A 25,134-nucleotide genomic window follows, 5' to 3' on the forward strand; every position below is an offset into this window, starting at 1 on the left:
GAAACCAGAAAATCCTTCCAATTCCTGTATTTGTCTTTTGATTACCCACATAAACAAAGTTATTTAATCTTCTTGATGAAATTTCATATTCTTGAATAGAGTTCCTAAATATTTTTTTAATTTTATTTTCAAGAACATAAGAGGTACCTCACAGTATGAGACAGTGGCTCATGTAGCTCAGTATTCTCTCTCTGACAGTAGCAATAGGAGATGTAAGGGAGAATGTATTTTGTTCTCATGCTCCACCCAGCTTAAATTATTGCTATTTTTTTGTTTACCAGTAAGTGATTATTAAGATTTCGTTACAAAGACATCAGAATACAGTGGAATAAAAATTGATATCAAGGACATTTTCAAGAATCAGAATGATTGTGAACTTTTAAAATCTGTTTAGATGCAAATTCTGATATAAGTAAAAAGTTTACTCCAATCGTCAATCCCATTTTTATATTATATCTGAATAATACTCTAGAAAAAACCAAGAAAATATACCTTTCAATGATACAGATGGGAAAAAAAAAAAATCTAGATTTTTAAATGGATTCCCTTAATCCAGTTTCTAGGAATATATTTTAAATCAAATTTCATCCCATTCAGTAGACTGGCTGATGAAGAGTATCTTTTTTTTTTTTTTTTTTGATATCAAGATGCAAAGGTCTAGCTCTAGAATCTAATAGAGCTATGATCAGGCTACCTAGTTTGCAGTCAAATCGGAAATCACAAGTTTAAAATCTTGATGAATTCGGCTCTTTATTTTTACATCCTGAAAACACCTTGAAAAGTATATTTTGGAATTTGATTCCTACTCTCTACAAGTAGTTCCTTTCTCATAAAAGAATGTAACCCTTTCCTAAAATTACAGTATAAAGAGTTTACCATACCAGTCACACACTAAGGTGTGTATTTGATTACCAGCTAACAGAAAATTGCATTGGAGCAGCGTAACATGTAACAAACGTTGCTGCAGATTTCAGTTTACTCAGCAGAAATTGAGTCAGTGCCTGAAGGCACTGTTCCTCCTTCTGTCTCTTTCCAAAAGTCTGTCAACCTATCACTATTTGTCAGTATTTTAAGGGACCATGCATGTATATGATGCTATAGAAAACTTTAAATACACCAGCAAGAAATTACAAGCATGTAGAAAATAAAATGCACTTATTTCCAAAATTTGTGACTGTTTAGTTCTGAACACTTATTTAGGAATCAAAGACTGCTTCTAAGTAAAATCCAATCAGAAATGTTCTCCTACTACCCCTACCATTCAAGTTGATCATATAGGGCTAAACAGAGGAACAAACCCATACTGAGTCACTCTCTATAAAGGGTTCTGGCATGCATAAACCATTGCTAAGGGAGGAAATGGTTCACAGTTTCATTACTGTGTGGGTCCACTCTCATGGTCTCCTTTTGGCAAAAAGGCCTAGATCACCACATCTGTTAAGACAGCAACATGAGTAGAACAGCGTGTGCTTGGAACCTGGCAGGATGGGTGCACCAAGTGGAGTTGCCTATCTGACCTCACGGAGAGCTACAGCCCTCTGGGGATTAGTGGGCATGAGAGCTAGTAACCCCGTGTTACTTCTGCTGGGGCAGAAGATGCACATATCTCTGCTCTCTGTGTGTGTCTGTGCTCAGAACTTTTTGGGACTAATTATAAAATGGTGTTTAAAAATGCATAACATCTATGAACACTGAAGAGAAGGCTCCAGGGAGACCTTATATCAGCCTTCTAGTACTTCAAGGGGGCTACAGGGAAGATGGGGAGGGACTCTTTATGAAGGGGTGTAGGGATAGCATGAGGGGTAATGGTTTTAAACTGAAAGAGGGTAGATTTAGATTAACTCTAAAGAGGAAATTCTTTACTGTGAGTGGTGAGACACTGGCACAGGTTTCCCAGAGAAGCTGTGGCTGCCCCCTTCCTGGAAGGGTTCAAGGCCAGGTTGGACAGGGCTTTGAGCAACCTGGGCTAGTGGAAGGTGTCCCTGCCCATGGCAGGGGGGTGGAACTAGATGATCTTTAAGGTCCCTTCCAACCCAAACTATTCTATCATTCTATGATTTTGCAGGTGTGATTTACCCACTGTGATGCTGTTATTGATACTGAATGTATAGTTCACTGATTTCCAATTAGTTATCTGTCATTAAATAAATCAATAACCTGCTTTAATCCTGATTTGGTTTAAACCACATGAACTAAGCAGTTTTTCCCTACAACAGCTTATTGTCACAAACTGCTGCTTTCAAAACACCATGTAGTTTACACAAGTGAAAAGCAAATGACGTTTGCTAGGAAAGGCGTGTTTGTTCCCTTTTTGCTTCAAAGATCCAGACGTCGATGCTGGCAAGCGGCGTGGCGCAGGAAGGGAGAAACAGCAGAATGCAACAGCTGGTAATGAGAACCCAATATCCACACCAGATGCATTTCAAGATTTTACTTCACACTAGCTCTCTTCTGCTCTTATGGACTTCATGCGTGCTACCTGCTGAAGTTCATCAACTGGCTCAGCTTCAGAGGTTTTTTTGTTTGGGTTTTTTTTTTGTTTGTTTGTTTGTTTTTTTTCCCTACCAATTCACTTGCTTTGACACTGCTCCATGTAAGCCAAAACACAGTATGTGGGGGTGAGTGGGAGATTTGTTTCAAAGGTGCTCTCCTAATCTATCTATCTAATGTCAATGGGGCAGGAATGGCTGTTGCCTCTTAAGTACCAGCCTACTTCTGGTGAGCAGACAAAGAGAAAGGACAATTTGGTGCCTGTCCAGTTCATCACAGGAGCAGGTTTCTTCCATGTCATATACAGTTCTAAGTGATGTTGATGAAATCTGTTCTTTATATGACCCGCAAACAAATAAATTATTTGCTACATTATATTATTTTCCTAAAATGTTCCATTACATGTTCAACTCAAACTTTACATGAAAAATTTTACTAAATGCAATTACCAAACATGCTTTTTCTTACAATCTTTGGATGTCTACTCACATAATTTATGCACATACACTCTTCAGGTGGTGTGTACAATAGAAATGCCTAAAATACATAGCTAGCCATCTTCTGCTGTGGTTCTCATCGCTTGAGCAAATTTCATAGAGTAAATAAGCGATATAGATTTTAACTGCACAAACCCTGGCATGATAATCAAAAATGTGTCTTTTTGGACAGAATATGCACTCTATATTTTCCATAAATATTAGTTATATGGATGAATGTTTCTGAATATGATCTAGATATACTGTACAGACAGTCACATAAGAAACCCTAAATTCATATGAATGGTGATAATCAAACATTTACATATGGTTTTAGTTGATATTATTTAACTGCAGTGATAATCATGACAGAGATGCTTCATTATCTGATCGAAAAATGCATAGACACTCAAAAAAAGATATATAAAAAAGATATACATAATGAACAAGAAATTATAGACTGTACATTTTAAAATTCTGTTAAATGTTATTAGCAATCAAATGTAAGTCACAACTATAGCAAACAACTTGTCACTGTAGCTCCAGCTCCAAGTTAATACCAAGTTGTGTTCATTAATACATAATTTAAAAGTTAACATTAAAACAGTTCTAAAAAGTGAAGAGCTTTCTTTTTCAATAGTGACTTAAAGTAACAGACCTTGCAGAAGGCCTTACAGTTAACAGTCTGAAATTTTTCTGTTTACTCTACATTTGTTATACTTGCCACATTCCAGAGATTCATCTGATCCATCTCCACAGTCATCATCATGGTCACATACAAACTGTTTGGGAATGCAGACTTTGTTATGGCACATGAAAGCATTCTCGTCACAAGTGTTATTAGGAGCTAAGGAAAATACAGTACATAAAAATAAATGAAATTGAGAACAACAAGATATACAGCCATTTTCTTACAGAAAGATGAAATGAGAAGTAGTTAGTCTGAGTGGATTAAATGGAAATAATCATAACTTTTGAGTCATACAAAGAGCACCACACAACTCAATAGCAGAAAAAGCTATTCATCACCACAAAGATAGCTAAAGAAGTAAGGATAGCTAAGATCTCATGAAACGCAAGACAGAAAGGCTTCAGAAGTTGATGCTGTCTACTACTAACCTAAGGTCTGCCTCTGAGGGAAAGAACATTTGGGATGTACAGATGTCCTTCCTATGTTACTCTGCTCCTGAATAAAAGCTCCTTAAAATCCATAAATACTCAAAATATAACAGCATAGAAATGGTGATAAAATGTGCATGGAGAGAACATATTTCACTATTTTTAACCTATACCACTTTTATATACATTAATAAAACAAAGCCCTTAATGAAACTACTACTGAACTCCTGGCACTTTTAATGGAAATGTATCTCAGAAGACTGAAAGTAATAGTTTATAGGGCAAGAGATGTCAAGAACTGAACAATTAGCCAGAATAAATTGGAGACAGAACTGTATCTCCCCATTTGATGCACAACCTCCCTGACATGCAGCAGCATTTTCTTCAGTAAAAGCAATAAAACTGCACAGTCAATAATGTGCTAATTTTCATTAGTAAACATGCTGTATAATGTCTATGATGTGACACACATACTGATCTTCAGTTGGTGTGCCTCATTATGTATTAACAAAACCTGAAGATGTTAGGCTGATTAAAACACTGAAGGATTCTGGTGTGTACGCTCACATGTGGTCCAACAATCTTTACTAACAATCTTCATGGTATACGGATATGATACTACAGACACATACAGCATCTGGATATTGTAAAGGCAAAAGTTCCATGAAAAGAAATACATTTTTAACATGCAAACGTACCACAGCCTGCTGTTGACAGTTCATCACTTCCGTTAGGACAGTCTCGTTCGCCGTCACAAAGCCAGTGTTGGGGAACACAGGCATGGGAGCCTAAGCAACTGAATGTATCTGCTGCACAGGTCACTGAACCTGGAAAAGCGTTACATGTGAGTCTTGAACATGTTCTAAGTTACTTTTTTTAATGGGTAATGACTGAGTAAGGGGTTTTTATTTTAAAACAAAACTGAAAGAAGATTTTGTTCTGCACAGTATGATAATCATACTGGCTAAGACTGTATTTTACAGTAACATTTTGAACTATCTGCTACTTCTTCCTTTCTTTTCATTTATTCAGTCTCTTAGTTTTCTGCAAGGAAATTTAATTTACCATACTTCATGAAAACTATCCAGCAGAATAACTTTTAAACCAATTTTGGTCTTTATGTTTGACTGCATGTTTGGACTGACCGAAGAAAGAACTAATCTTGTAAACCACATAATCCTCACGTCACTATACACCATGAGGCTAAAGGTATTCAAAACTTGCATGAGTCAGCCTCATGTGGAAGAGAACAATGTGTACCAAGTACAATAGTGGTGGGAGTAAGAAAATATTTGACAGTTCTAATGCAAGTGACTCAACATACTGTTTATTTGACTAGTTTTTTAGTTTTTTCTTAAAAGGCTTTTCTCCAGATAAGATTATAACCTAGGATTAATCTTACTCTGTTAGCAAACTTTTGAGCAATGCATCACTTAAGGTACTCTCTTAGATAAGTTAAATATACTTCACTAAAAAGGAGACAGTGTATTTTCTACCAATTTTAGTTAGAAATGAATAAAATAGTAAAATTCAAAACGGATTTTTTGTACTATTTATGCAGGAGAGACAACCTTTGTTTTCTTATACGCATTTGCCATTTTTTGATACTTCTGAAGTTAAACTTCATGTTAAATACATATTGATTTTTTAAGACCGTAAAAATCTGAAGTCATCTTGAACTCTCTCTTATTCCTGCAATTCAGATCTGCCCTCTGTTCCTAAGGAGAAATACAGTCTTAACTCTCCCCTCTTCATAACTGATGTGGACTTTTCCCTCTTCAGGAGATGGCCCACAATTTTATCGGTGGGCTTTCTTCTAATAAGAGATCTACAATGTATTGCAAGTCAAGATATCAAAAGAAGTAATACTGAACAACCTATAAAAAAAAAAAAAAAGAGTTATGTTGCAGTGACACTTTGCAATTTGCTGGCCTTTGTTTTCCTCTCCATCTTTCTATTTTCTGCTTTCTATTTTCTTTCTATTTTCTGCTTAGTTTCCTACTAAGGTTCAGGCCTTGGAGCTTCTTAGGGTTTCACATTGTTCTACAGTAGTCCCAGACAAGGTGATTGTCTTCTCATTTCACACCTTCTCCTTTTCCTAGGGGAGAGAGGCAGAGAAAAATCTTCCCTTTGAAACAGACATTGCCTCCAACTCACCAGTTCTCAGCATGACCCGAATACCATGAAAAAAATGTATTGTAGGTGGATGTCAGCTTGAAGTTAATGTAGTAATTCATTCATATTTTGCCATATTAGAAAAGCATAATTTCCACCTTCGTCCTTTTCGTTTGTTAGCATTTCTACATCTGTGTTTGATTAAGAAACCGCTTTAAAAAAGCACAACTCTGAACACAGGCTGAAGAGATATCTTCTCTGTCTACTTAGCACTTCCAGTAAAGTTATCAACAATATTTTTACTGTAGTATCACACATGAAATACTGAAAAAAATGCTCTTTGTTGAATGGAATTTAAGAGGATTTTTGAAACTGAACAAATATCGAAGAGTTAAAAGTTGAAATTTTAAAATGAAAATCTTAAAATACAGCATAGATAAGGATGGAACCAATGTACAAAATATCATTAAATTGTGACAGTATGACTTGACCCAATGTGATTTTCTTTTGAAAAGAATACACTAACACACTTCCAGTCAACTGAGCCCCAGAATGAAAATTACATTTTCAACTCCTTATGCAATTTGAAGGGTTTGGGAATTTGAGAGGGATATTATGCAGTAATGCTTATGACTATATGTACAAACATTTAAATGGAATAGGAGAAAGAGCTGGTGAAAAAAAACAGCTTTAGAGTCTTCAGGCACCTACCACTGAAATGTAAAAAGCAAATAGCAATAACACGGTTTTACCTTAAGGGTGAGAATGGGAGAAAAGTTTGGTTCTCCTTTTGCCCATGCTGGTGTGCCATTCATACCTTCACTGATAGACTACGCACAAATCATACAGTTCCCACAAAAAGGTATCTAGTTGCTGGTTGGAGGGGGCTGGGGCAGGATATCCTCTAATATCCTATTCTAAAAGCACGTGCTCTTTGGAGATGCTGCACTTGTTCCCTTCCCATCACCTTATTGGATCACTTGGCCTCTTTCAGTATGTATGACAATACACAATACAGATTTAAAATTATTCTACTTACCACAAATATCATCACTCTCATCTAAACCATCTCCACAGTCATCCTCACCATCACAAGTCCATTGCTTAGAGATGCATTTGTTTGCGGAGCAAGCAAATTGATTCCATGAACAAGATGAATCTAGGAATGACACCAGCCACTGCATTTGTTAGGTTCACAACAGCGCTGTGCTCCCTGTGTTTTCTAGCATAGTTTAGGAATCTCCACACTGCTCCCTTCCGTCCTCCCAACTTTTGTGTATTAAAACACTCAAAATCCTGAATGCAATCCTAAATCTTGGTATTCAGGATGTTACCAGTTTGTCTAAGAGTTTGCATTCACCAATGCATTTAAAAATATATATAAATAAATAATAAAACATTCAAAAGACATTCAAATATTTGTAAACATTTTGCTAGTGGGATGAGGACAAACACTTTAAAACCATAAGTGTGGTTCATGGATATTAAATCACATGGATATCAAAACTATGGTGAACTGCTTATCATGGTAGTAGGGCAGAGACAGCACAGTCCAAAGCTTCCAACACAGCCTTCCTCTTGGTGTTGCGGTATTTAACTCCATCTTTAAAAGATTTCATATTCTTTTCTTTCACAAGAAAAATTGCTGTGTGTTTGCATTCTGTTGTTCCATTTACACTTTTGTATACATTGAAAATGATGGCATGCTTCAGCATTTCAAAAACAGTCTGCACCACTGTTCGAAATAAATGCTATTAGTATGACCTTTGTGAAAACCTTAAATCCTCCACTTCTCCCAGACTTCTTTAAGAATGAAATTTATTTTAACTGATAACAGCAGATTTTAATATTAACTATAAAAAGAATTGTAGGTAATGAAATCTGAATTTAAAAATAAAGTATTGTAACAAGTACCTTAAAATGGGTAACGTTAGTAAGTAGGGAAAAAATAATTGACTAAACCCCCTTCCCTCTCCCAAAAAATCAGCTAAGAGGTTTTACAATATTGCATATAAGTACATATATGTAATAAAACCTGTAAACGTAAACACCGAGTGTGTCAAAACAAAATATTCCGATGTTCACAGTGCACAGCAGTTCCTAGTTTTGAAGTTATAAGATGTACATACACAATGTAAACTGCAAACCAAACATGGAAATATGTTAATGGAAACTGGGTCATGAAGAAAGTAATGTATAACTTTCAACCCTGTTAAGTGGTAAAGCAAAAAAAAAAAAGGAATTTACAACTTTCAGGTTTTATTTAAATAGGGGATGGTAAAACTTCATACCGCTTTCTGCTGCTCTGCTACAACAGTAATCCGTTCAGTTAATCCATACAAATTTAATTTAAAAGACCAGCTCTCACTATGAGGAAAACCAACCTACATTGCTCCTCAGGTAGAGTATAAGAATCTTAAAAGATCCGAGACAGAATGGACCCTCAACCTGGTTCACAGTTTATGCTGCATTTTATTCACATCATTTTGTTGTTACTTTAAATTATTATACCTGTATGGCCTCTCATGCAAAGAAATGTCTATTTTTATGTCATAAAGGTATATTTTGGTTACTTCCTGTCGGGGTGAAGGTACTGATAGAAACTGATTATACAAAGTCCTAATGAGAAATTATGACGAACTAGTGAAACTGTTAAATATTAAAGCAACAAAAAAGTCTTTATATACAAACATATATTTAGAAGAAAAAAAATTGATAGGGCTTTCATTCTGACATAAGATAGGGTTTAAGATATTGGCACAAGAAGTATTAGAGACTTGAATCTGAAAATATAATATTCAAGACCCTCTTAAATAGATCTAGATCAATCTCTGAGATATAAATGCACACCTTTTCTGTCTTTAAAGTGCATTAGTGATTACGAAATATAAATAAGATAAAGTGCTCACCACAGTGCAATTCATCTACTCCATCCTCACAGTCTTTCTGCCCATCACAAAGCCAGGTGGTCAGAATACATCTTCCACTAGGACAACCAAAATAATTTTCTTCACATGTGGGTTTGTTTTGAACTGTGATAAAATAAAGAATGTAATGTAAAATGGTCTCTACTAGTATGATTAGGAGGCTATTACATTTCTGCTAAATTTCTGAATACTAATGGACAACAAAGTGTTTATGGCTAAAAATGCAAAAAAAATATTAATTATATTATTTGTGTTCAGACAAATTAGAAAATAGTGATAGCTAAGTAGTTTAGGGAGCTGGAATACTTCATTTATTTAGAGAAGAAACAGATAACAGCTTCAAACTAAATTAAATGGACCTATAGAGGAAAGTAGTTCAGTTTGAGCTCGAGTAGATCGACATTGCTTGTTGTTTTACACCAGCTGAAGAAACTGCCCTTCTGATCTATCTGCTGTCATCTACAAGATAACCTAATTGTGGCAGTATTTTTGTCACATTCCCTGGGATAAGCTACAAATCTGATGTATGTACTGACTAACTGGAGCTATACCAGTGATGTTGGAGCTGGAGATTTAGACTGTGTCCCAAATTTTCCTTGCCTTTTTCCTTTGTAGAGCGTGAAAGACATTTAAGATTTTATTTTTATGGATGCTTAGAAAACAGATGTGAGGAAAGAAAACATATGATATATTTAGTTTCATAGCATAAGCACAAATATTAGTCTAATGAGTGGCACAGGTTCTTTTCAAAACCTCAAGAAAGTTTTTTGCCTGGGAAAAGTGAGGCAATACAACTAGTTTCAAGCATTGGAGATCACTAAAGCTCTCTGCCAAGGCTTCTATTACTCCCTTAATGTATTGGGGTTATTGACACTGGCTTTGTTTTTTCCACCCCTCCCTCTCTAAAAGAAAGTTAAAGTTATCATTATTTATGGCTTCTACAGCTGCATGAATAGAAAAAAAAGAATAAAGAAAGAAGTGGGATGTCTATGATGACTGGTAGACATTAAAGATTGTCTAAGTAAAGCCACCACTAAATGAATATTTTGCCTTAATTATCTGTAAGAATGATGACACTGAACAAAGACTGTTAATGGGAATTATCATATTCATAATAGAAACAACACTCAAAAACTTAATGTGCCAAAGTTGGTCAGTTTTGAATGAAATGGCAAAGGAAATCACATACAGGTTGAATGGGAATGGTATTGCTTGCAAGTAAAGGGAGGAATGATCCAGGCAATTAGTCACACATTAAAATGATGGAACTTTTTGGCACACATTTGAAAGACAGAATAAAGTAATATAAATAAATGGACGATGGAATAAAATGCAACATTAGTTCACTTATGCAACATTAGTTTACTGAAGCTATACCACACTGCCCTCAAAATCATCTTCGGTATGGAAAAAAAACCCTATAGACAAAGGAAATACAGTAAATCTAAGCTATTTTGAGCTCAATGCAGCATTATGTATAGAAATTCTAAAGAATTAATAGATAACCTGGAGAATATGGAGATTAGAATGGAGACTATAATTTAATATGCATCTGGTTTATAGGAAGGATGAAAGTTCTTAATGTCAGGTTGATTGACATTAGTGCTGAAGTTCTAGGTTCCTTCTGGATCCTGGTAATATTTTCATCAACAAAAGTTGGCCCAAAATATCTGAGAATTCTAATAGAAGCTTCTGGTGACACAGTGGGATTATCACACAGAAAATCAGAATACTAAATGGGAATAATCAGATGATGTTAATTACCAGGCAAAAATTGGATGGTATTTAACAACATAAAATTAAAAGTTTTATTTTTACAAATTAGTAAACATCAATTAGTAAACGTTTATTTTTACTAAATACTGATTCTTAGAAGAAAGAAAGGTATTGGTCACAGGAGGAAAATTACAATCCAGAATGAGTCAGTTATGAAAACAAAGTTTAAAAAAAATTGAAATGTATTTGCACTGATACAAGGCAAAAGTAAGACTTTATCTGCTATACCGGACACTGGTCTGGTATATTCAAGAGCAACGCAGGTTGAGATGACCAAGATGACACAGACAGATATCCCCATCTTAAAAGCAGGAATACTAAAATGCCTCATCTTATTTGTCATTGGAAGTGAAGAGTAAGGATATGATTACTGACGGACTACAAGGTCCTTCTCAGCATAAGAACGGGTATAAACTGGAACACATGTAGACTAGAAATTAAAAGAATGAATGAGGTTCTGAAAGATGATAGTAAAAGTAATACTATGAGCAAATACTACTGTTTTTTAATTTCATAGATTTTTATATGAGAGCTCAAGCTGCAGGAAAGGAGATACAGGCTTGACCACCCCAGAGTTTCTTTACTAGTGCATTGTCTTCAGTTTGATGAGAATTTTCTATGATGGGCCTAATCCTACAAATTTGTTATCAATAAACCTGTGCTCGTTAAAGTATTCTCCTTCTAAATACAGTTTATCACTTCTTTATTTATAGGTATGTTTACATATTGTACTTAATATTCTCAAACTTAAATGAGGAGTTCTGGATAATAAAGAAGCAAACACATAAATGCCATCCTTCAGTATGTGAGAATTTAATATTGTGAATAATTCTTTGGTTAACACTAAATATAACATAAATAACGTCAGCCCTTGTTCTGGGACTCAAGTGTACCGTGATTGCTTTGTACTGGCTGAAGACCAGAATAATCACAAAAGCAATAACCCTGGATTCTACCCTGGCAGCCTATCCTGAGTACCTCAACAAAATAAAAGAGAAAGTAAAAAAAGTAAGCAAAAAAAGAAATACCATCCACTAAAGCAGTCGCTATTAAAAGTTCCTGAGTGATTGTGCGGATGCTTGATGAGCTTGACATTTTAATGACTCATGTTTTACTTAAATAAAAATGATTAATGACAGACCTAACCTGGAGGAAATGGAAAGCTAGACATTATAGTTTTCTTCAGAGAAATGCAGCAATAATTTGTAATAATTTGAATGCTCTAATGAAACACAAAATAAAGACTGGTGAAAAAACCTGCATTCAGCATTATATTAATCTCTGTATTAAATAAAACAGTATGGACTGATTAAACATATTGCAACACAATTAGAAAAAAGAACCAGAAATAAAGGAATATATTTTTCAAAAAAAGTAAATTAATTTTTTCTTTATTTTTCACAGTTACCTGGGCATTTTAGTTCATCCGTATAATCTCCACAGTCATTAGATCCATCACAGATCCATTCTGGCAGTATACAAAGTGAAGTTGAATTACAGCTAATAAATCCTGAAGATTTTATTCCAAGTTTATAGAAGTAAGCACAGTTTGTATTATCTGGAAAGAGACAGTAAATTACGACATCACACCTAATTCAAACCGAGACACTTATAGGTTGGTTTTCAGGTTTATCTTGAGTTTGCGCAGACCATGCAGCTGCTGGTATCCGACTAGTAATGACTATGAATTAACTGCAATATAACAAGGAATTATCACGGAACAGATGCTGTGATGAAGCACAAAAACAAACTTACTACAGTTCTTTTCATCTGAAGCATCTGCACAGTCAATGATCTGGTTGCACTGTGCTGATTTTCCAATGCAAATCCCATCTGCACAATGGAATTCTGTTGAAGCACACGTTGAATCTGTAACATATGGTCATAAAAGATGTAAATTTGTGTACTAAACAGAGTCTTCAGATGCATATTATATGTATTATATGTTTAAACCATCTACCTTTCAGAATGAGGCATTCAGAACACGCTGTACCTTCCATCGCTAAAAATCAGAAGAAATATAAGATCTAATAAAGTTGAAAGTGTAAGTTTCTAATTTTTATATTTGTTTTTTGAGTCTAAAAGTTTCTCTCTAGATAATTCAACTCAATTTGAGATAATCATGTTAGGAAGGAGGAAGTATTTTCAGGACCATCTATGAATCTCTCAGATTTCTTTCATGTAACATGAAAGGGTTGGGGTTTTTGCCTGTATTCTTTTCTCTACTCATATTCAGCTAAATGATTAAAAATCATGCAGTGCTTTCAAAAAAAATGCTAGTTACTACAGCTACATAGGTTTTAGCTATATATTGTGGAAAAATTTCCCCGCCAATCTTTCTAATTGTAGCTAAGGATTTGTGTTGTCTGCTAGCTAGTTTTTATTCATTGGCTGAAGCAGATATAAATATTCATTTTTTAAGACATAAAAAGAAAAACAATTCTGATATAAAAAGGGGAACAATTCTAGTGAGTTTTGCAAAGGACAGAGACACTGCCATGCATCTGAGAAGCAAAGAAATAGAACGCTAGCTACTTCAAAGGAGAAACAGTGCAGCAGATGTAGAGAAGAAATCACCCATCTTTCAACCCTTCTGTCTGTAGTAAAGACACTCTCTCAGTTATTATTTCACAGAAGAATCAGCAACTGTATTTTCTGAGTTTCCCATAGCCAAACCCACTCTCCTTCTAGAGGACTTCATATCAGTCCTAACATATGCTTTATCAAACATACCAGCATGCACCTGCTTGTTTTTAAATTCCAACAAAACAGATCCCAGCACTTGTAATTCCATGAAGTTATACGCATTTTCTAGCTACTTCTAGTTACATACTAAGTATTTACAGAGTGATACTCCAAAATCACCTTGAAAGTAACTCTCATTTACCTTTACAGTCAAATTCATCAGAGTTGTCACCACAGTCATTTGCACCATCACATACTTTGTTACTTGAAACACAGCGACGATTAGAACATGGCTTGAAACCCTTCCGACACCCTCTATTTTCTGGAAGGTTAAGTACAAGCACATGATTTAATTTAGATGCTTGATATATAATAAAAATAGCCCTACATTAAAACCAGACAAACATTCCAGACAAACATTTTAAATGAAAATGCATTTGAACCTACAAGAAAAACTTCAGAAATTGTTCACTTTTTGTCCAGCAGAAGAACTTGGACTGATAAACAGATAACGAATGATAAATGAAAGCACGATGAGAAAGAATCAAAGAACGACAAAAAATGAAAGCCTAATTCCCAGTTTTCATTATCTTGTGGTATAAAAAGCCCATGTGCTTTAAATGTATTTGTTTTGACATATTTTTGTCAGGCGTGTGACAATGTTTGCATATAGAATCAATAATTGTATCATATAGAATGAAACATACCACATTTGCCCTAAAACAAATTAGGAATAAATGGAGAGTAAAATAACAAAAAATATTAGCAGAAAAGTTTTGGATTTCTGAATGTCAATACTGCAAGTGTTCTGCTCAGGTAAGTACAGTATTGAAGAATGTATGAATTTTACATATGTTAAGTCTGAAAATTCAGGAATTATTTACTGAAGCCCTAACTGTTGTGGAAGTCATGCCACAATAATAATAAATAAAGTTCACTGGATTAGTTAATCAATAATAATGAGTCCAGCTTCCTGTACTTTATCAGATTCAGAGAACAACACACTGTATATGACCTAGTGCATGACAGAACCACAGTTCTTCCTGATATTTCCAATGTGTAGCTAAAAGTTCAGTATGGTTGATTTAAATCAGGCAAAACGTACGCTGTCACACTAAAAATTAACATAATGTCCCCTTCACAAAATTATATGGCAAATCCATGGAAAGACAAATGGTTGGATCCTGCATTTATATTTTTTCAGTATTGTAGAATAAAGTATAAAATAGTTTTAGCAGCTCAGTAAACCTCAAACAGACTACTGACATGTAAGACAACTTCTCTGGAATGACAAGAAAGAGTATTTTGAGATTCCTCACCAGCTACAACTTTCTTATCTGTTCCCAGATGACTTTCTCTCTATTCCTTCAACCTACTCTCCTCTCCTAACAAAGTAAAAGAAACTGTATGAAACCTTAATCTTTCTTCCATGAACTGTGAATGAAATAAATGACTAAAATTAACAGTAGAGACAAAGAGATTTAATCCACATAAAAATATAGCTGACTGGGTTTTTTGGTGGTGGTGTCATTTTTTGTAGGTTTGATTTTGGTATTTTTAAGCAATATGCATACATAAATACAAACACATCAACACATACTTAGTAAGGAAACCTAAGCAGGAATTCACAGACAGAAGTCATTTACTTTTCAGTGCTTTGAAGCCGTCACTTGTAATTCAAGGGCCTTTTCCCCCTGGTGACTATTGAGTGTTTTGTATATTCCAGATTCTTATTTCCTTGTCTGATGTGTTAACTTTCTTCAGATTCAAACAAACAAACCTCCTTAGTTATCTACATATAGCTGATCTGATGGAAAGTTATTGTTAGTTTTACATGACATGATCAAAGGAATTACCTCACAGAAGTCTGAATGCTAACAGGACACAAATTGAAGATCAAAGAAGAAAAAGAAATGTCATAATATCAGTTGCTATAGTCAGATTATTGGTGTTAATTTTTTTAAGAAAAATAAAAAAGCTATTCTGTTTCATTTTTTCTGGCATCAACCATGGTTATTAAAATGGTAGAGGTGAACTACAGGAATTAAACTATAGCAGTGGCAGATATAAACATAACGGGTCGGTTTGAAATTACATGAAATTGTTCATATGAGAAACAAAAGAGATACAGAAGCTTTGATATGGATATACAGAGCAAGATAAAGGCCAAGGGTTACAGGCACACAGGTAACAAGAAAATTTCACTTAATGTGCAAGATATATGAATTTACTAAGGTGCCTCAGAGATTTAGGAAAATTATTTAACAGTAGTGTTTTAGACACTGCATCAGGCAAACACAGTTGGACATAAAAAAACCTGGGAGTGATTCAGTTAGAGATTATTAGGGCAAAAAAAACCAGAGAAAGATAGAATCCCTTGGGAAAATTATGAAAGCAATGAGTGGACAACCTTGCATCTTCTAACTTGTTGCAAGATACAGACTGGTGTGAAGAATAATGATATTATAAACTTAAACAGAAAATTGGGTGGAAAGATATCTATTAGCCATTTTTGTATTTCTTAATACTTTTTATTTTAATGTTTTCTATTCACAGAGAAGACCTTATTAAATACGGAAAGCTAAATCAAAATTGCTAAATTAAAGCTGAAAATACTCACACATACCTGTGTTTTTCCTTATTTTTGTTTTAGAGACAGAAATATGAGAACATTTTAGATGCTTTTTATTAAATATGTCAGCTAATGCATGAAGATTGCAAGGAAAATATATTCAGGTATAAGTAATTCTATCCATATAATGTCAGGGGTTTTTTAATGTGCAAGTAGGTGTTTTCTTCTTGTGCATCTTGGTGAGCAATTGGTTTGAGTAAGTAGAAAAGTCACAGAGGAACCAATATAAGAATGTATAACCAAAATAAGAACGTGAAGGTGAAACATCTGGAAATACTTACCACAGTAGAAAAGTTTCTCATCAGACTTGTCCTTACAATGAGCAATGCCATCACAAGTCAGCTGATAATCAATGCATTCACCATTTCCACATTCAAACTCAGAATAAATGTTGCAAGTAGAATTTTTAGCTAAAAATAAAACATATTAAAACATGCTTTTTAATAGCTTTTATACTTAGTGAAAATGAGAAAGATGTTGGCTGCATTTAAAATATCTCCTACACAGTTTTGAAAACCTAAGTACAAAAAACCCCCACTGTGGCATCAGAACTGACAAGCTTCTACAGAATGGTGGCCTGATGACTGCTATACTTCTCTGTAAATTTGTTGGTATTATGCAGGATTGAGGACTGATATCTAAATAGCAAACAATTTTCAGAATTTGTTATGAATACGTTGGGGTGAACTCTGAACCAAGGTAAGAGAGAGTCTGTAAAAGAAGAATACATAGCCAAATATCCCTGAAGAACATGTAGTAAAGCAACTGAAAGGCAGTGATTCTAATAAGATGACGATTTTGTAGCTATTGTGCTCAGCTGTCCTCTACCCACACATGCCTCTCCACAACCCCCAGCTTGTATGCAACCGTTTCTTAATAGATGTTTTAAAAAAATAAAATCTTGTCAACATAGCACATTCAAAAGCAAGAAGTAAACACTTACCATTACCTAGGAGTTAATATAAACTCTCAACTCCGTTTTGTGGCACTGTGCAGCTGCTCAGTGTGTACACAGGTACCAGCATTAATGTACTACATCCAATATTGAAGATATAGCCTAACACCCAGTGAAGAAAACCTGCCGTTTCTACTTTACTCACGGCTTATTATTATCAAAAAACCATTTAGACCTGTGCATTTTTTGTGTTCTTGCCTTCTCAGAGTGGATGTCTTATCTACTATTTTAGAAGAGAACAAGATGTACGTTTAAAATTTGTACTCCTGCTTTCTCTTCAGATTTTCTATTAGTTCTGTTAGAAACTAAAAAAGTATCACAAAATTGACACAGAACAATTTGATCATGAACTTTATGATAGTATGTACATTTGCTTCATCTGTATGGTTCTAAACAAAATATCAAACTTGAGAGAAAGAAGTAGTATATAGGGCAACTCAGGAGGAAGAATAGGAAAATTATACCTAATTATTATGCTTTTTTCTTGTTTCCATTATAATTACTTCAGCGCAAATTCAGGAATAACCCCTATCTACTATATACAAGTCAAGTCAATATAAATTGAAAACATTTCTTGATTTGATTCAAACATGAAGAAAAATATTTTAAAAGTGCTGTTAATATAGATTCAGGACAAGGTGAGATCTTATCTTTAATATGATTTATGTAGTCCTTTAAATTTTAATCAAGTTTATCACAGCAATTATTTTTCTCTCTCTTTCGCCATTTTTTTGCATTGTAAGAACTTAGATCTTAAGAGAAGTCAGTCTCAATTACATTTGTAGTTCATCTAGTTCAGCATCTTAGTCTGCAATCTTTAGAGAAAGATGGGGAAAAAAGAAGTATATATAGTATAATCTGCCCACAGTTAAAGCCCAAGTGGAAAACCTTGCAGAGATTGCTTCAAACCCCAACTTTCAGAAACAAAGCATTTTAATGCCTTTCAAAACTGTTTCTTTGATGAGAAATAAGTAGTCTGGGTAGTCCTATTACCCATATAATAATCCAATCCTTCTTTGAATTTCACTGAAGCTTTGTCTCAAGAATCTTGACTGGAAGTAAGTTATATAGTCTAATTAGACTTTGAAAGGACAGTTAATTCCTTTTCTCAGTTGGAATTGCTAACTTTCAATTTTATTGAGCATCCCTTTCAACTGTGTTACAAAGAAAGAAACTTTTGATCTCACAGCTTAACTATAGTCTGTCTTGTTTCCATCCTTCCTGTGCTAGTCAACCCCAACGCTTAATGTTTAAGTCTTTTTTTTTTTTTTTCCTTCTTTTAACTAATAACTCAGATGAACATTTCCTGCAAAGATTTAGAAGATGGAATCTTACATCATGGTCTAGATGAGGACTTAAACACAGTTTTACCTAATAGCAATTTCAAGAGTTTTAATGCTTTTGGAAAATAGAAATGCCATATAATATTATCAAATAAATGATTGGACCTATGAATCTAACTGTGGAACCTCTTTCACTTCCACTGCCAATCATTGCCTTGACAAGGTAAAGAAACAGGTGAGAAAAAGTGCTTTAATTAAGGTTCGACTTCAGTAACTCATCTGATATAGCCCTAGACAGACCATATGGATGCAGGGAAGATACCTTTCTCTATCTCAGTAGTAATTATGATAGTTATATAAAAATCATAACTATTACTAAGAAAGTAGTATCTTACTACCTCTTACTACCCTAATAGCAGTTATGTTTTTTATCTTGGTTGTATTCTTCTCAACCTCTTTGGGATGCCAGCAGCCATCTTTCTCTCCCACCTCCAAACAAACCAGGACTTTTATAGCATTCATGAAACGAGTTTAAATCACTATATAAAATAAATAACATCCATTATATTTAATGAAGGTAAAATGAGGATCACTGAAAAATTTGTCTCCTTACTGCTCCAGACATTAAGAATTCCAACTCTTCTTTGTATTTTCTCTGATTCTAATTAATCTAGGAAACCAAAATATTTATCATAGAAATACCTTAACCAAGAATTGAAAAACTTTCAATCTGTTACAATTTGATCTTTTCTTCTTTATCAGCCAATGAGGTTTCTGCCCTGCTGTGAGGAAGTAAAAAAAAAAAACATTAGGCTTTTGCCAGCCTAGTAATGAGGGAAAAATTCCTTGCCAGATTCAGAGAAGGTGGTGGCAGTTAATTCTAAGTCTTTAGCAATTCCTGTACTTTACCATACTCTATCTCAATGTTAGCTGAGCAAGTGACAGGCCTGACCCACAAGACCAAGTACAGACTGGTAGGCAATGTAATTTAAGGAAATTTTTGAGCTCCAAGAGGTCTCACAAATGATCAAAAATCAGTAAAACTTGACAGTGAATGTGAAATAAGGTGATTATATAAGCCTGGTGGTAATATTCCATCTGCAGGAAGCAGAAACATTTGGCTCTAGTGGAAAATATCTTTTTGTAAAGTAGTAATGTCTTAATTAATATCTTTGAAGCATCAACACTCAGATTCCTGCCATACAATTGCAGTTGATCACTGGATTCTGTTACTAAAAGTCTGCTACACTGAATATAGCTTAAATTGAAATCTTTGTCACTGCAAATCAACTGTAAAATTCATTGTATCTCAATTATACAGCTAGCCAAAGCAGTTTTTGAGTACGAGCTGCAAAGTAATACAGGTTAATTGTACACTACTTTACTACCACATCTTGACTCTAGATCAGCTGTATATCCCCTGTTGTGAAGGATCAGAGTTTTAACCCTCATACTTCCATATATTTCATTACAGAACCAGGTCTTTTTGTGAAATCTCAGTGATCTTATAATGCACTATGTAAATACTTGCTTCACAACTAACAACATGCATGTGTGAGTCAAAAGTAAAGGTGGAGGGTGAACTATGAAGTGTGTGAAGTGCAGAATAAAACTGGAGCAATTCACATATTTGTTTGGGACATGCTGGTAGCTACTGTATGATTATACTGATTAGATGCATAATTAATGTATGCATCTGTTTTCATTTAATAGCAATATTTTAGGAAATTAGGCAAAAGGCAAAGCTATGGATCCAAAATAAATATGGCAAGAGCAATTTTAGGATTAAAATCTTAGATACAATAACCAAGCAATTAGCTTGGTATGGTATAAAACTAATTACAGCCTCCTCACAAAACTGTGTAGCTGAGATGCCAAGCCTAAGAATCTGATTCTAAAGGACTGGGGTCTAGCCCTAAGGATATCTTGAGCCAATTTAAATTCACATCAATACTTAAAGGTTTAATTCTACCCTTTACCTCATCACAGTCTTCTGTTCTCAGTAGTTCTCTTTATCTGGCTCTAGTGATCCTGCAGTTGAATGAGTTGAATGAGCTCTGCTCACTGATCCAACCAAAACTAGGTCTAAAATCAGAAAAGCCTAATTCCCAGTCAAACAAGTCAGTTAAGTCATCATTCAGTTACACAACTGCTATTGCTGATGAAAGGCATATGATAGGAGGGAAAATAAGACTGTCCTTAGCAGAAGCACACTTTTTGCTTTTATTCAACTGATCATTAAACAACAGTATTCTTTCCTGTTATGAAAATACTATTGACTCAGATGTACCAGGAAAACCTAATATCATTCTAGCATGAAAAATATCAGTGGCATGATCGAAATAAACGGTTAGCAAAGGACTAGGTTTGCAGAATAACTAATACAGGTATTTCAGTGAAGGACTACATCTCCTCATATCTCACACCAATACAGCTCTACATATACAGACCAGTATTTTAGAAGTGACTCTATTGGTAGAAGAGAAGCCCCTTGTTAGGCTGTTCAGGAGCAACAGACTGCCACAGAAGCGTCTGAAGCAGGTAAACTAAGCTTGTAGCAGGATGGTAAATCTTGCTAAATCATACACAAAACTTCAGTACAATTTTTCTTGAATGTCATAGTGTCTCTCTATTGTTACGATCACAAAATTTGATTTAGAGAAAGCAGGTGGGTCAAAGCTATGAAACTGAAGCAGCAGAACAGGCGTACAGGGCAGATAAATACAGAAGCGGATAATTTATCTAGGAGTTGGGATTTCTGCCCCACAGAGGTAAAGGTCCAATAAACCACCGGAATTTGGAAGTGGTCTCTAACTGTGGCTGAGAGCTATTAATACAGTGACATTAACAAAGACATAAGGAACCACACGCTTCCCCCACAGCTTTCCCTCCATTCTAAATCCACCCAGCTACACTTGTTGAGGAGCGAAGCACAGAGTCACGTTCCACGTTATGAATGTGGGTCATCCCTGGGGAAACAGCCCAAAGCTTTCCAGTTAATTCATTCCTGCTAAGGCATGGCATCAAGCAAAGTGACAGAGATTTTCTCCAAATTATTAGAAAAGCTGGAGAAGTGCAGAGTGTGTACATATATCACATCCTTCTAAATTAACAAGCACATACTTCATGTTCATAAGCCTCAACTCTGCACAGGGACAGTGTGATCTAAAGAAGCTGTAATGGATGACCATACATTCTGAAACACTTCTGAACTATGAAAAAACAGTTATTTCATATTTTCTTTATCATGTACTAAGACATATTGGTTCAGAGGAAGCATGGGAAGATGCGAGAACATACAACAGTGTAATACAGAATATTTTCCAACAAAACCAGTATCCAAGTAGTCTGAAAATTGAAGTGATACATTTCCCAATTACTAAAACACCAATTCTACATGATTAAATACAACAGCTGGTTAATAAGTCACAATTATTTTATATGTCTAAGGACATGAAATTAAAATATTTGTACTCAACAGAAACAAATTGCAAATATGAAGTGAGTAGAACACAACTACCCAAACAGGAATTTAAGGAAAGTATAAGTATGAATGCTTTTTAAACCCCCCAAAGCCTGATAAGACATAAAATAGTTAAAGGCCTGGTATGTGCTGAATTGCCAGATCAATTTTTACAGTATATAGAAGCAATAAAATTAATGGCTTGGGCCAACTATCTTTGCTTATGATAGCCAACTGCATCACACCATAGAAAAGCATTGTGTCAGCTAGTACTACTTACTCACACATCTGTTATCATCTATCAGTATTCTATCCCCTCTACAGGAGCAGTTCACTCGTCCATCAGGAGTCAGAAGGCATAAATCATGACAACCTCCATTCATTTGTGCGCAAGGAGATAACTCACCTGAAAAACAAATGATAAAAGATGAACTCTATGTTTTATTAAATTTGTTTCAATGGCCAATGTCTTTGAGAGAGCAAAGATCACTGTATCTCAGATTCATGGGCAACTGATTCAAGTTTTATCAGTCAGGTGAAAATGTCAGCATGCCTCAGATGCTAGCATACTAAAGATAAACAAATGGAGTTACCTTGAAAATAATAATTATTAAACCCCACAACATTCAAAACTGCCGATGTTTGGCAGGAAAGGATTTAACTGCTATCAAATGAGCACAATGCACATAGCAGAAAATGGTCATTCAATAACATTTATCTACTTGAGGAAGAGGTTATATCCCATCTTTTGTTAACAGTTCCTACAACAAAAAGAATTTATGAAACACCATGAAATGTTTTAATTTGGTTAAAATTAAGTAAAATTCTTAAAATGAACGATACAGGAATCAAGAAAGTAGCATATCTTGACTTGTAACTTACAACTGTTAGTATCATTGGCAACAGCAATAATGCCCATTGGCTGATGCGGGATATCAGAACGAAGAACTTTTGTATCTCCTCCTGTATATTTACTGGAACGCAGAATAGCTCTCCTCACTCCATCTGACCAGAAGATATAATCATCATATACAGCCAGGCTGAGAAAGGTACCTGGTCCAGATTTGACAATTACCTAAAATACATAAGTACAGAAGAGAAACATGAGAAGGAATGTTGTCACTGCATAAGAAGTTTTAAAAGTGCAGACTGTGACTCACATCACTTTATTGTTTTAGACAAAACACTTAATTCCTCTATACTTACAGTACCTGGAAAAATGACATAATAGCACTTAAAAGTGTGATAAAAAGTTGCTACAAGAGTTCAAATTTCAGAAATCCAGGCATCTCTTCCTTAAGTTAAAAAAAAAAAAAAATCACAGTTTATCTAAATGTGCCTGTAAAAATACCTACTCAACATGCTACCTGCTTAATAGCTCAAACAGAAAAGAGAACAAGAGGCACTGTAGCAAGGCTGAAAGTCTAAAAATTCTGAGTCATTATGGATCAAAGTGAAAATCATGTTTCAGAACTTAAGAGCATTCACCATATGATCATATTAGAAAGTTGAACCCAAGACAATAAATGTTTCATGTTTTCCAATTTAAAAACAAAATCTCCTCAGTTACCATACCAATTATCATTTTAAAACCTAGAAAGAAAATATGAATTGCAGTTCACTATATAGTAGGGTTTGAAAGAAAACTGCAGAAACAAAATGAATTTAATCCCAGTCTAAATCACAGCTCCTGTAAAATATTTTTGTATTTGTTCTTTCTTTCTGTGTACCAGAATTAAAAATTTAGTATGTACAGGTTCTGTTCTGAAGAACATAACACATTTTTAATCAGTTCTCTAGCTGAAAATTTATTTTTGACTGAACAGAATTATTGTAAGGGTGTTATTATTCCTCCATTAGATAATGGAAATAAATACTATTCTGAACATATTTATTGCACTATAATCTTCCATGTTTCTCTGGGAAAATTAGTAACATGCATATGTATAAAGTAGGAACAGTTCATCTGACCCAGGCTGGCAAAAACCCCCTGTATCTATGTATTTAGTTGCTACTTATCATAGGGAAATTGGTATAAAACCAGAAAAAGAATACCTTTCTTTTAACAACTCAACAGAAGTAACTTTTATAATCATCAATGCTCAACCTGTATCTTTACTTAGGTTACCACGGTTTTCCATTTGCCTTATGTCCTTTATCCTCTTTCCTAAAGGACCTTTATAATAACCATGGGAGTTCATCGACATCAACTTGAAATATAGAGGATAATTATCTCCATATCCACAGCACATCTGATGAATTTGAGCTATTCATGCTGACTGCACACATGCACATAGGCTGCACTGTGCACGCAGAGCCAACTGGTACACTGTTCATCCTACTTGCAAGCAGATGCTGTGTACCTTTTTTTTAAATGATGGAATGAGAAGGAAGTGGTAATAGTCAATCTAATAATAAATAAATAAATAAACGGGAGAGGTCTTTCTCTTCATATAAAGAATTTGCTTAATATATCCATCCAAATTAAATTTTGTGAAATAAAATAACCCCATTTTTCCTTCTACAGCTATGCCTTGCAGATTAAGAAGTTGCCCCAACTCTGCAGTATTCAATACCAAGTAATGCCTCAGTGGCAGTTTGTTCACATGACCAGGGTATTTCATATATGCCAGATCACTGTCTGGGGTATTTCAGTAATTTGTTAACACAAATAATTGTAGTCCAGTGCACAGGAGCATTCTTGCCATGTTTAAATTCACTTATACAGACAGAGTGTGAAAATTACTTAAATTACTCAAATAATTATAACAAATTGTACATCACTATGCACATTATATATTTCTGCATATTTGAAAGAAGGTTTGACCAGCAAATCCTTTTTTCCAGCAAAGACTTTTTGCAGTGATAAATGTCCCAAGAGGACAACTTTTCTCTAACCAACTTTTTTTTTTTTTTTCAAAATTAAAAGTATTAAAAGATAAATGGGAATGTATTAATGGCAAAAACCTCTTCTGTTCTCCATGATGGTGTAAAACTGTTCCAGTTTGAAGGATTTTGTCATCACAACCAGTGCTAAAGAAGGCACTACTCTGTACAGCTTTCTGTGTTTTGTAGCACTGTCATAATTTTTCTCAAATTGTAACAAACCAATGTAAATTAATTACAGAACTGATCACTGTTGTTCAACCTTGGGAGATCTGAGATCCAAATAAAGGGTCACAGAAGCTAACATCCAGGAACATTTGTTCACTA

The 25,134-nt window shown here is 34.6% G+C and overlaps 1 protein-coding gene across 1 annotated transcript in view; it reads right to left on the reverse strand.

Moving 5' to 3' along the window:
- LRP1B (LDL receptor related protein 1B) overlaps positions 1-25,134 on the reverse strand; it is a 751,404-nt gene that overhangs the window by 127,185 nt on the left and 599,085 nt on the right. Inside the window, exons 43-52 of the mRNA XM_074873779.1 lie at positions 22,804-22,996; positions 22,202-22,327; positions 16,502-16,630; positions 13,791-13,910; positions 12,659-12,772; positions 12,312-12,461; positions 9,110-9,232; positions 7,240-7,359; positions 4,784-4,912; positions 3,691-3,813 (exon numbers count right to left, since the gene is read on the reverse strand). Of these exons, the coding sequence (XP_074729880.1) occupies positions 3,691-3,813; positions 4,784-4,912; positions 7,240-7,359; positions 9,110-9,232; positions 12,312-12,461; positions 12,659-12,772; positions 13,791-13,910; positions 16,502-16,630; positions 22,202-22,327; positions 22,804-22,996 (1,327 nt within the window). The remainder of the gene's footprint in view (positions 1-3,690; positions 3,814-4,783; positions 4,913-7,239; positions 7,360-9,109; positions 9,233-12,311; positions 12,462-12,658; positions 12,773-13,790; positions 13,911-16,501; positions 16,631-22,201; positions 22,328-22,803; positions 22,997-25,134) is intronic.

Source organism: Strix uralensis, chromosome 6 (assembly GCF_047716275.1).
Source record: "Strix uralensis isolate ZFMK-TIS-50842 chromosome 6, bStrUra1, whole genome shotgun sequence".
NCBI classification, from domain to species: domain Eukaryota; kingdom Metazoa; phylum Chordata; class Aves; order Strigiformes; family Strigidae; genus Strix; species Strix uralensis.